The sequence below is a fragment of the Topomyia yanbarensis genome, chromosome 1 (genome assembly GCF_030247195.1).
Source record: "Topomyia yanbarensis strain Yona2022 chromosome 1, ASM3024719v1, whole genome shotgun sequence".
Lineage (NCBI taxonomy): Eukaryota > Metazoa > Arthropoda > Insecta > Diptera > Culicidae > Topomyia > Topomyia yanbarensis.
Window position 1 is genome coordinate 120,342,299 of NC_080670.1, and position 12,582 is coordinate 120,354,880.

At 36.2% G+C, this 12,582-nt stretch overlaps 1 protein-coding gene across 1 annotated transcript in view; it reads left to right on the forward strand.

Annotated features, from left to right (window-relative positions):
• The window catches only part of LOC131682388 (integrator complex subunit 7), a 1,467,711-nt gene extending 1,456,595 nt beyond the window's left edge, over positions 1 to 11,116 (forward strand). Inside the window, exons 13-14 of the mRNA XM_058963863.1 lie at positions 4,391 to 4,587; positions 10,954 to 11,116. Coding sequence (XP_058819846.1) covers positions 4,391 to 4,587; positions 10,954 to 11,032 — 276 coding nt within the window. The 3' untranslated portion in view covers positions 11,033 to 11,116. The remainder of the gene's footprint in view (positions 1 to 4,390; positions 4,588 to 10,953) is intronic.
• The last annotated feature ends 1,466 nt before the right edge of the window (positions 11,117 to 12,582 follow it).

Consider the following 12,582-nt stretch of genomic DNA (forward strand, 5'->3'; position numbering starts at 1 on the left):
GCTACTGTGTCTATCCTGATGGATTGCGTGGGCTCACGGCGGGCATTCGGGCTACAGTAAAAGATGCTGGATTTTGTTGCTGATATCGTGAATCCAACACTTTTCGCCCATCTATGAACGGCTTTTACTGCTGACTGTAGTTTCCGATAGAGTGGTTGTTCTTTTTTGCCCCGCACTACAAGAAGGATGTCATCGGCGTACAATAGCACTGTCACGGTATTCGGAACCACCCGGAAGATAGGTTGGATTGCTAAGAGGAATAGGGTAACTGAGAGCACAGAACCCTGTGGTACACCATTTTCCAGCGGCAGCTTGCGCGATAAATGCCCATCGACGTTTACCTGGAACGTTCGCTCTGAAAGAAAGCTAATGAGCATGTTTATCATGTTTCCGCGTATCTGCCACTTTCGTAATGTTCGCAGGATGCCGTATCTCCAAGTGGTGTCGTACGCCTTAGCCAAGTCAAGCGATGCTATCAGACAGTGCTCGTCACGGTCGGGTAATGTCCTCTCCAACTCCGCAAAATATGTGTCAGTACCTCGGCCGGATCTGAAAGCATGTTGTCGAGTGTCTAGCCGCCCGTTCGATTCAAGCTCGGTAGTTAACCGTCGATTCACCATCCGCTCGAATACCTTCGCCATACAGCTCGTTAACGTGATCGGTCGGAAAGCAGATGAACCTGTGTCGCTCGAATTCGGCTTTGGGATTGGCATAATAATTCCAGTTCGCCAACAGGATGGAAATACGCCACTGCGCCAAACCCTGTTGAAAAGCTCCAATAAAGCAGTTTTCACCGACAATGGTAGTCGTTGTAGCATTGGATAGCCGACTGAATCCGGACCTGTAGAATTACTTCGTCCTCTGTCGAGCGCCCATACAAGCTCATTCAAAGTGAAGTCGGAGTTATAGATGCCGTCGGTCTCGGGTGAAAAGTTGAAACGGTTTCGTTCGGCCTTTTCCTTCTCAATTTGAAACGAAGGAGGGTAGCTAGATGTTGCCGATATTGCGCTGTAATGCTCTGCTAGTTCTTCAGCCACTTCTTCTGCATTATCCGTGTAGCCAGCTGAACGTTTAATGACGGCTGGGCGATGCTGACGTTTTCCTCTTAATGCGTTCACTGTCTGCCACATTTCCGATGCAGTGGAGTTTGGGGATATTTTCGCGACGAATTCCTCCCACGATCGTTGTTTGGCATCACGGATTGATTTTCTTGTTGCTGCCCGCGCTTCCTGAAAGCTTTTCAGTGCTTCAGGTTTTCGTGGGTCCTCCATTTCGATACGCTTCAGTGCTCTGAGTGCTTTTCTTCGACTTTTTATGGCTGCTTTTACCTCCGGACACCACCAAGGAACTGCCTTAGGTCCGACCTTTCCGCTGCTTCTGGGTATTGCAGTGTTTGCTGCAGTGATCAAATGATCGACAAAACGGTCGATTGACATTTCAACGCCCGATTGTATGGCGTTGGCGGTCAATCGTTCGTAAGCTTTCCAGTCCGCTTGGTCATAAATCCATTGTCGCCTTTTTGTTGGAACATGTGAGAACCCGGGGATGGAAACGGTTATTGGCAGGTGGTCACTGTTATAGGTATCTGGAAGCGTTCGCCAGGTGAATTTCGAGGCCACAGTAACGGAGCAGATTGACAGGTCGATAGCTGAAGTAGCACCGGTGGCTGGGTCGACTCGTGTATGCGACCCATTGTTAAGTATAACTAGGTGTTCTTCCAACGTTTTTTCTGCGATGAATTGACCTAGTGCGGACGATTTGTTGGATCCCCAGCATATGTGATGAGCATTGAAGTCACCTAGCACTAACATAGGACGTGGGAGCTGTTCGAGGAGGTCACATAGTTTTTCTTGGCACTGTTGGGTACTGGGAGGAATGTATATTGATACCACCGTCATTTGCTGTGGTAGTTGAACCCGAACTGCGATCGCTTGGATATCCTTATCGACGTCAATCCGCTCAAAGGGCACTCCATCCCGAATGGCCAAGCCCACTCCGTGTTGCCAGTGTCGACAGCTACCAGTCCGAAGCAACAGAGTATAGTTCTTGCCAATGAAGTCGGCTGGGATCACTCGATTGTCCACTTTGGTTTCCTGTAGTGCTATTAGGCTCGGTTCGTATTCAGTGATGAGCTGTTTAAGCTCGCTGACATTGGTTCGCAGCCCCCGAATATTCCACTGAAGTGCGAAACATCTACTATCTCGTCTGGCGGAAGTCGTTGACGAAGACGATGATAAAGACGCAATAGACCTTCGATGTCCAGCTGGCACGTTGCGTGTGCTGATATCCACGGAACGATCGGTACTCTGGTACTGGTTGTGATGTTGCGATGTGTCTTCGCCGGCGGAAAGCCAGGAGGAGAATTGCGAGGACTGTATATCAGGGAGGTAGGGACAGTCCTCTTCCCCCCGGTCGATCCCTTCATTATGAAGTGGGGAAGCTACTTTCTTCTCTTCTTCCCCAAACCGGTTACTCGTTGGACTCGAACTGGTTACATCTGCAACAGAGGAAGCAGCAGCAGCATTTGTGCGTAGATGAAGCGATATTGGACTGACCTGTGGGACGTCTAGCCCCACAGTGCCAGCCGCTGTCGAAACAACTACACGATTACTTCCAGAACTACCGACAGCGACCGGCACTGGGGAAAGACTTTGGATTGCTTCTTCGACGATCGGGTTGCTGATTCGTTGTGGTATAGTCTTGTCGATGTGCCTTCTCCGGGTGAAGGAAATCGTCTTTACGCAAAGTTGCTTCTCTAGCAGTAGGAGAAATTTCTCAATTTCTATCTTCTTACACTCAACTGGATTTTTCTAGCATTTATAATAGTCCGATTGCATGGAAAGGATAGTCGTTGACATATTAAATTAATAGGTTTTATCTGTTTTGAATAATATTTTAAGACAACCGAGATTTAGTATAATTTAGTTCTCTCCGTTCACTAAAACTATCCCTGGCAGCACTGTTCCAGTGGAATCTAATCACGCTAATTGCGATTACCTCAGTTTTATGGATAGTACGTGTAACTACTCGTTCTGAAGTGAAGGGTTAAAACCCTGATCGTTAGCCTTTCCTACGAATTTCTAGAATAAATCGAATGTTACAGCTGTTCAAAAACGTTGTTGTTTGTAAACAACATGGGCATCCAAATTATAGTAAATTTGGTCGTTGTTCTTTGTAAACAACATAGGCATCCAAATTATTGTACATTTGGTCAATGTACTAGAGGTAAACAAAAAATACTGCATTAGATTTCAACGAAGTTCATATGTTGCAAGTTACCCCATATGCTGGGTTACTTGCAACAGGCATAATTTTTGCCATCCTGAAAACAGGGAATGATACTTTGATTTGATAAGTACCATTCAGTATTCTTCATACTCCCATTAGCACTTGTACATGTTGAAAATTATTCTAAAGTTTCAGCATTTTTAGTTATACTGCTTTGAAAGTGAAAAGTGTTACAATTAACCCCATTTGACGGTAATACATATTCAAATAGGTTTAATATTACTTGCATTTGCGGGTCTAGATTACTAATGACCAATCAAAGCTTTGACCATTTTCGCCACTTATGACGGTTCTTGATGTCCCCGAGGAACTCGCCAAGTTCCTAAGCTAATGTCGCACCTATTTTTCAGGAAACTCTTAACCGATGTTTATAAACTTGAATTCAAAAGAAAGATATGATACTTCCATTGACTGCTATTGAATTACATTCAGTACTGACTTTTTGTTCCGGAGTTACAGGTTGATTATTACGATCATATAGGAATTTCTCATGTAAATCGGTTCGATCGTAATACCTCGTAGGTTAAAAATCTATTGAAATGCACATCATATTACTTCGATATGCTGGCCTAGATTCTTGGAATATATTGTCCACTATCGATAATTCCGGATGCTCGGGGCTCCGGGCGTATTCCAGAACTAAAGCCACTTCGGTGATAACTGAGCCAATATCCACAAACCTGAGACTAGGTGGAAGGAATAATATGAATTTGGATATTGCCACCTACTTCCCCCCTCCTTCTTCTCATACCCCAGCCCTACACTCTCACTGCAACCCCCGGTCTCAGATCAACCCCGCACCCGCATTCCGTTCATCCATCCATATTCCAAAATATGATAATTTGATCCCGACGCATCCTTCTCCTCCCACTCGTTCTGAACCCACAAAAGAAAATTTACAGAAGACCGACTAAAAATTGTTTGTGCACTTGGGAGATTTTGACTCTTTACATATGAAATTTCCTTTTGTTTAACAAGTTTGGACAGATAATGCGTGCCGATACTAAAACTAAGTCCTCCAGAAGTTGTCAAATGTTAATCACGACGAAATTCATAGTATTTTCAACCAAACTCTATCAGTCTTTTTATCTTTTTCTAACAGGTTATTTTGGATAATGCAGTGTTGACTCAAGTTGTGAAGCCACACCATGATTTTTTAAGTGGAAACTTTTTACTATCGCTGCAAAACACTATTATGCATTCTAGTTCAACGATATCGGTTGGTAGTCATTGGCAAGTTACTCTGGAAACATGCATCATCGATCAAAATGGATTAATATGGACGACTGGTCCCAAAAGGTAATGCATTGTATATCTTGAAATATTGCTCCGCAATATTTTGTTGCTTTAAGTGCGAAATTTTTTTGAATGACACCCAATATACAGTAGAGAAGGAAGAAAATTTTCCTCCACAACCAAAGATGATATGCGCAATCGCGAGTACGTGTATTTGTCAGACATCCGCTAACATTCTTTTTTTAAGGGGGGGGGGGGGTTGTTATGGGTTTCAACTTGAAAAAACACTTTTCAACAAGTTGTTTTGACGTAGGACTACGTCTTTGTTTTCGATATAGGGGTGCACGTTGCAAATTCTACAAAAATGGTATGTAACGAAAAGTGGTCCAATTTTAAACGCATATGATTCAGCCACCTCACGATGAATTTTCAATTTTTTTGCGCATATCGCCACGAAATACTTCTAAGAATAGATTCCAATAGATAAACCCAAAGATTTTTGATATCATGGCATTAAAAATTTAAATAATGAACAACCTAGTCAAAATATCGCGCATTTACACACAGAAGATAGCGCTTCCCTAGTCCAGCACGACAGATTTGTGTACCTAGCGCGCTACGCTTCTATGCAGGCGAAGCAGATCACTGCGATGTGTGTTTTCACAGCCAGTGTAGCTGAGTTAGAAGTCCGTTACACTGGCTGTGGAGGTACGTTATCCAGTGAATGCGACTGAGCTTGTCCGTTCAAACACTATGCTATCTTTTGTGTTGTGCTCATTTCCAGTACATTTTTATGTATAATTATTCGTACACGAAATAGTTTGTACATGCGAGCTCCATTTGAAAACACGGTTAACATATGGCGATTTCGCTTGAAGCCGAAACTGAGTCAGGTTCTAACCCCAACCGCTGTCAGTTCATACATTTTAACAGCAGTTGGGGTTAGAAACTGACTCAGTTTCGCTTCAAACAAAAACCACAATAGTGTCGTAGTCAGTGGTGAAAATTTTCATTTTCAAATGCCAACTTTCAGCTCAATCAAACCCAAGCATGATTCAAATTCAAGGCCTCCCTTAATCATTCACTTTCAAGTTGGCGGGATTTTCATAACCAAACCGTACATCGTCATTTCAAATTGATGCATTTTCATTCACCAACCAAAGTTGTCATCTGCTCTGTAGAGGCCAGTTTAGATTAAATGTTGACATATTTTGTATTTTCAAGCTTGCATGAACAGCTGTTTGAATGAATGATGCAAACGAAAAACGTCGAATTGAACATAGTAGGGCATGATTTGAGATTTGTTCTTCCTTCAAGTTCAAAACAACCTGGTGAAAATTTGCAGCTCTGGTCGTAGTATTAGTTGTCTCTTTCGCTCTACCCATCATCATCATCAGCGTTCATTCATTTTGCTTTGTGCGCTTGGGTTTAATGTTTGAGGCGAAGCCTATAGTATTTTGATTCTACTAATAGGTACATACTACAAAGCCTATTTAAGAATGAATACACATATTTATAGTTTCGATATATGATTAAGACCACTGCATTCGCTATATTTGTATGCGTACTTTAGGAAAGTTACAATAATTGCCAAATATAACTAGAATGCTTGGTCTATACATGAAATGTGATTATATTGTCTAAAATTTGACTTTTCTTCACTGGTCCGGGTTTTTTACCACACACAATCGAAAAGTTTTTACAAGCTAATCTTATGCTATAAAGATTTAGTTCCAGATATTAGTTCGGTTACAGTTTTCTGTCTTCTTTCTTCAGATCTTCTTAAATAAGTTTAATCGGATTCGATCACCTACTACAAATGAAATGAACTGATAACCAGGAAGGTTTGGTTCAATATGTAATATTCGATGTTGATTGGTTGTGATTAAACCATACGCTAGAAATATGTTTGATTTATTATTACTATAAATATACTAAGATAATAAATATTTTACATTAAGTAGTATAGTCCTACGTCTACAGCTCGTGCAACTCCATAGGGCAGCCCCTTGTAATTTTTTCTAGAAATTTTGGTGAAGCGAATTGATCAAAACTTTTGTACATTATAATGTATCATTTCAATAACATGTTGTAATTTTTTATGCTAAAATATCGACAAGTGACTCGTAGCCAGAGGGAGAGGTTCTATGAGGCAGATATAATAAGATATTTTTCCTCCTAGTGCTACGAGCTACATAAGAAATAAAACAGTTCATATTTATTTGATTTTAGGCGTTTTATACAATAAAAAGCAACGGAAGCGCTCCAAAATTCTGTCGACTGATCACTTTAAATCGAAATTCGAATTGATTTCAACGCATTCCCATGAGTCTCTTGAAGTCTATCCCCTGCTCAGTAAAATTCTGCTGGTCAAAGTACCACTAGAGGGGGTAACCCTACCTCTATTTGCGAGCTCAATTGGTCAAATGAGTCATCCAAAACTCTTGATATACCAAAAGAATTCGAAATTAATCCAAAAATTTAAATTTGAGATTTAACATATTTGGTTTGCCGTTCATTGATAAAAAAAAATCTATAAAAAATCATATTCAGCTACGAGATAATACCGAAACATTTTTGTAAAGGGGTCATACTCAAATGACGTAGCTTTTTTCGGCGATTTTCGACTACCAATTCCCCTAGCAAAGAGGCCAGGGATGGAAAAAAATAAATACGTTTTACAATTCTTTCAAATACGGCCTTTTATCAACATTTTCGTTATAACAGCAAATTGTGTACACAACAAGCCCCTTTCGTGACAAGTATAGTGTTTATAGTTTTGTTTTGAATTTTATATGTCAAGGAGCATGAAGAGAAGATCTCTCAGTTCACAATTCTGCAGCTGCCAATGATTCTAAGAAGTATACGTTAAACTAAATTGCTAAATTGTGTTTGATTGATTTCGAAGAGAAAATTTAACTCTGCTTCCAATCTAAACCAACTAGTAAGCAAGATTAGCTAACTAATGTAGCAAGTTAAATCCGCATACAAAATCTTTTCGTTTTGGAGGAGTGAGCGTTAGATTTTGAACGTCGCTTCCTGAACGTAACGATTTTATTTTTATTTTTGAACTATTTTCTAGAAATCAGTTACAACATTCTTGTAAAATATTTTAAGGTGTGCTAATACACTAACACAAATAAAAGAATAATTCTTGTTTTTATAGGATTATGAATGTTTTCGAAACCAGCATAGCGTAAAATCCAACCAAAACCCTTATTTGAAATTTGATCCATATCCATTTTTTTATTCCTACGTGGATTTTTTTTATTTTGTTAAAATTTCATTGATCTATTTTTTCAAGTTGTGGATTGTATGTATATTTCTACAATTGTAAGATTCTGCCTTTTTTATATATTTGCATACTTTTATTTTATCCATCTTTTTACGTTTCTTACTTTTGCTTTTTTTAAATTGCTATCACTATCACTTTAATTTATAATATTTTCTCTGTTATTTAATTTTATTCGCAAAAAGCAAAATTCTGCTTTCTTTATTTTTTTCTTATTGTTTCATATTTTGATACCCAGCTTTTTTATTTGTTTCTTTTGTCATTCCATCTAATTTTTAGAATTTGTCTTTTTACTACATTTATTCTTGTCATAGCCTTTTTCTATTTACTTTTTTCATATTTTTTGCATTTCTAAAAGCAATTTTACTTATTCAAATTCATTCCAATTTGTCTTATTGTTTATTTTTTTACCTTTCTCCTATTTTCTTCCTCATTTTCTAGTTTTTAGTTTTCCGTTTATCGTAGTTTTATTTTTTCCCATTGCTCATTTAATGTAATTTTACTTATTTTTTATATCTTTTTCTTAAGATTTAATTCATTATTGTTATTTCTTCATGTTTTCCAGTTACCCTATTTTGAAAATACTTTTTCAGTTGACCATTTTCATATACGTTAACATTGAATTTTTTTTTTATTTTCCTAAAAAAACATTTGATTTATCTTTTCTTGACACTATGCGCACTTTTTCTTAATTTTACATTTAGTTCGTTGTTTGAATTTATTTCAAATTTAATTTCTAGTGCTTTTTCTATTCTTTAAATAATATATATTTTATTCATTTTTTTCGTGTTAATATCTTCATTTTTTGTTTCTATAGTATGGCTTTTTTCTACCATTTTTTGTTTTCTATTATGTCTGTTTGCTCCGTTTTTGTTCAATACTTCCAATTTTCTTTACTTTTTCGTCTTTTTATCATTTTAATTTTCGAGTTTTTCAAAATTTTCTGGTTCGTCCAATTTTTTTTAATTTCTCTATGGTTATTTTATTCTTGTCTTTTATATATACTCCTCTAGTTTTATGCATTCTTAACGTTTTATTTATTTTTTTCTATTGCTTTACTGCCCATGATCGTTTTCTATGGGATTTCCTATCTTTATGGGACTGATTTTCGATCATGGGCAGTTTAAATATTTTTTGTTTTTAATGTTAAATATATTTTATTTCTCTTGATTTATCGAGTTTTTCAGTTTTATGCATTTTTATATTAATGTTTGTATTCTTTTTAGTAGTTTTTTTTTCATTTTCATTGATTCTAATTTTTTCCCTAATTTCCTATAGATTTTTCATTATTTTCACCATCTGTTCAATAATGTTCGACTTTTTTAATTTTCGCAATATGTTTTTCTAGTCTCCTGTTTTCCTTTACCATTTTTTATGGTTTTGTTTTGGTTTTTCTCGATTAAACATTTTTTGACAATTGACAATAATTTGTTTGTTTGGTTGATTTTGTTGTTTTTAATTCTTTTGTACATTCTTTTAATATTTAGATTTCCTATTGTTTTTTTATCTTTTGCCGTTGATCGCCGTTTCGATATTTTTAATTTTTGTAATTACTACATTTTTAATCTTGTCATTTCCTTACTTTTATAAATACTATTACAAAAATGTCGAAGAGGTATCAAAAACTCCCAAAGTATAAAAAACTACGTTTTTTTCCTTCATTGGCACTACAAACAACTAGAGCAAAAAAATGGTACAAAAATATAAAATTTCAGTGTACTATTACATAATATCAGCGAACTCCAATGGATTTCAAACATTGACTTTTTTGTACTCAGGCAATACACAATGGTAGGGGCCCGTACGTTGGACCCCCCGGGCCCGTATTTTCTCTCTGCGGCCCTGCTTCTGAGATTATTTCATGTAAACCTATATGGCTGGGATTTTATAAAAAGTAACAAATCATATCCTAGTATTTGAACTTTCGGATTATCTGGATTGATTCTAAATGAGGTTCTGAATCCAAAAAAATTCCACCGTGTCCAAATCGTTTTGAAAATTCCATAGTTATGAGCTTTTTGATTGGGTCATTAAGCCATATTCTGTTTTTGATTTTTTCCGATGCAACTGAAGTTGAAGATACGTAATCGAACTTTTTTTTCGCTTTTTTGTACGCATAATAACAACTAAAAAATATTTTACAAAATTGGGTTATTGCGACCACACCTTCTATTGAACTACCTTAATTTCTATCCATTTGTTGGGGTAACTGTCAAAAATGCTTACCAATATGGTTCATTGTCAAGGAAGACCGATAGTGTCAAACGAGGATGTGTTTACTTTTTCGTATAAAATCAATTAAAAATTATTCTGAACTGTTAAGGGTTGAATATATATATATATATATATATATATATATATATATATATATATATATATATATATATATATATATATATATATATATATATATATATATATATATATATATATATATATATATATATATATATATATATATATATATATATATATATATATATATATATATATATATATATATATATATATATATATATATATATATATATATACATATATACATATATATACATATATATATATATATATATATATATATATATATATATATATATATATATATATATATATATATATATATATATATATATATATATATATATATAAGACCGGCTCAATTTTTTGAAATTTAGCTCCACCAGGCTCTACTGATTTCTTCTATGCTCTTTAGTAATTGTGCAAATCTTTCGCAGGAGCATCCGTATATCGTGATGTTCAAGATTAAAAGTCGGCTAAAAAATCTACTTTGTAAGAATCGGATATACTTATAGGTTTTTTTCTCCAACTGTTACAAAGGAAAGTCCCAGTCCGATTTTTATGTTTGAAGTTTATTTCCGTTTTTATATTCTGATATATTTGAGACGGGTTTCACGAAGCATGTTCTGTCCTTGCGTCTTTTATTTTCGGTCGCTCATTTTCGACCAATTAGCCTGCAGTAACCCTGTTTTGCGGGCCCAATCGCCGTCCTTTAATTTATAAGCAAAAGAACCAACAAGCTCAAATTTCACACATAACCTGTCCTGCATATCGGTATTATCTATTTAGTGTAATGTTATTTACTATTATTATATTCTTGTCCTTTATTTCTTTTTCAGCGTGTTGCAAGTGCGAATCCCAGAGGATACTCATAAACAAAGCCTTACTATTCAATCATCATCACGCCGGTTCTTGTAACATGATTGAAGTCGCTAATTCGTGTAATATGTTTTCATGATATTCAGCCAACGATACAATCTAATAAATCAAATTTAGTTTAAATAGCATGGTGTTTCTTTTTTGTACCGTTTTTTGCATAAGGCTTGTGGTCGTTTCATCGAAAAATTTTCGCTGTCGTGAATTTCGGTGACAATTTAAAAATTTCGAGAAAAATGATTTGTGGTGAAAGTGAAAATATCTTTCGGTGGCTACTGGAGTAAGGTGTGAAGGGCGCTTCGCTAAAGGAAAAGTGCGGTCCCAAGTGATGGTAGCGGAGTGATTTTTGACCTAATATTCATTACTGGTGAGCCCGTTCTAGTTATACATATCTTCTATCTTTATTCTTAACGATTGTTCTTCAAGTTACCGTCATCGGAGGTTACCTTACGCCGAAAATAGAACCTTTTGTACATTACACTTAGGGTTCGCAGTACCGACCCTTTTTGGCGACAACCGGTACTACGGTACTGAAGCCCTCAATACCGGTAGTACCGGTAAAGTACCGGTACTCGAATTTTTTTTTAAATATTCGAAATAAGCTTCAAAGTGAAATTGAATGCTCAAATTGATGACCTTATTCTCAGATGATTGATTTGTGCTGATCAAAAAAGTATGTTTATTGTTTTCAATTGATTCGGAATGGCATGACTCATTTCAACAGAAAATATTTTTCGTATGCGGCACCTTCTTTTATTTCGAAATCTAGGCCACTTTGAAATCAATAACTGCTAAGCGGTGTGACTTTTGTCGACTTCAACAGATGGTAAATGTAAGAAACACTATTAACAACAGTAAATCAAAGCGAGAATGGCAGTAAATCCGAGCAGGCTATTCGCAGTTCCTCTCTTGATTTTCTGTAAATAGGTTTCGACCTGCATACCAAGGCTTCTTGCTTTCCTGTAAACTATGGAGTTTTGCTGAATTTCCCGATCACCAATAATTACAAATCGCTCCATTTGGAGTAGTTCACCAATTCTAAAATTGTTAGCTACTAAATCGCTGTTCTTTATTTTATAAATAAAGGTTAAAGAGCAAACCAAAGACATGACTTAGACCATAGTATTATTACGCGCCACCCAGTGAATAATGAAACCTATCAGAATGTCGCTAATAAAAAAAATTCAAGGCAAATTTTTACGTCTCTTACGCTAGATGTGAATATATTGAAATTTAGTACAAAATCGTTTAAATTTAATTTCGACAAAATAAAGCAGGAATTTAAACATACCTTTCAGTACAACGGGAGCTAGTAATGTTTAACTTATAGAAGGTAATTAATATAAAATTAAAGTCATCTTGCAGACCGATATTTTGAAACAGGTTCCCCTAGAGAGTCCACATATTTTTCATAAAAAAATTGTATGGTACCGAAAATACCGGTACTGGCTTTTGTTAAGTACCGCTATTACGGTACCAAAAATAGGTCGGAATTCCCGGGATTTTCGGTACCGGTATTACGGGTACAACCCTAATTACACTCAAGAGCTACGATTACGCCACTTCAAATTTGAAACTGTTTGATGTTTTAC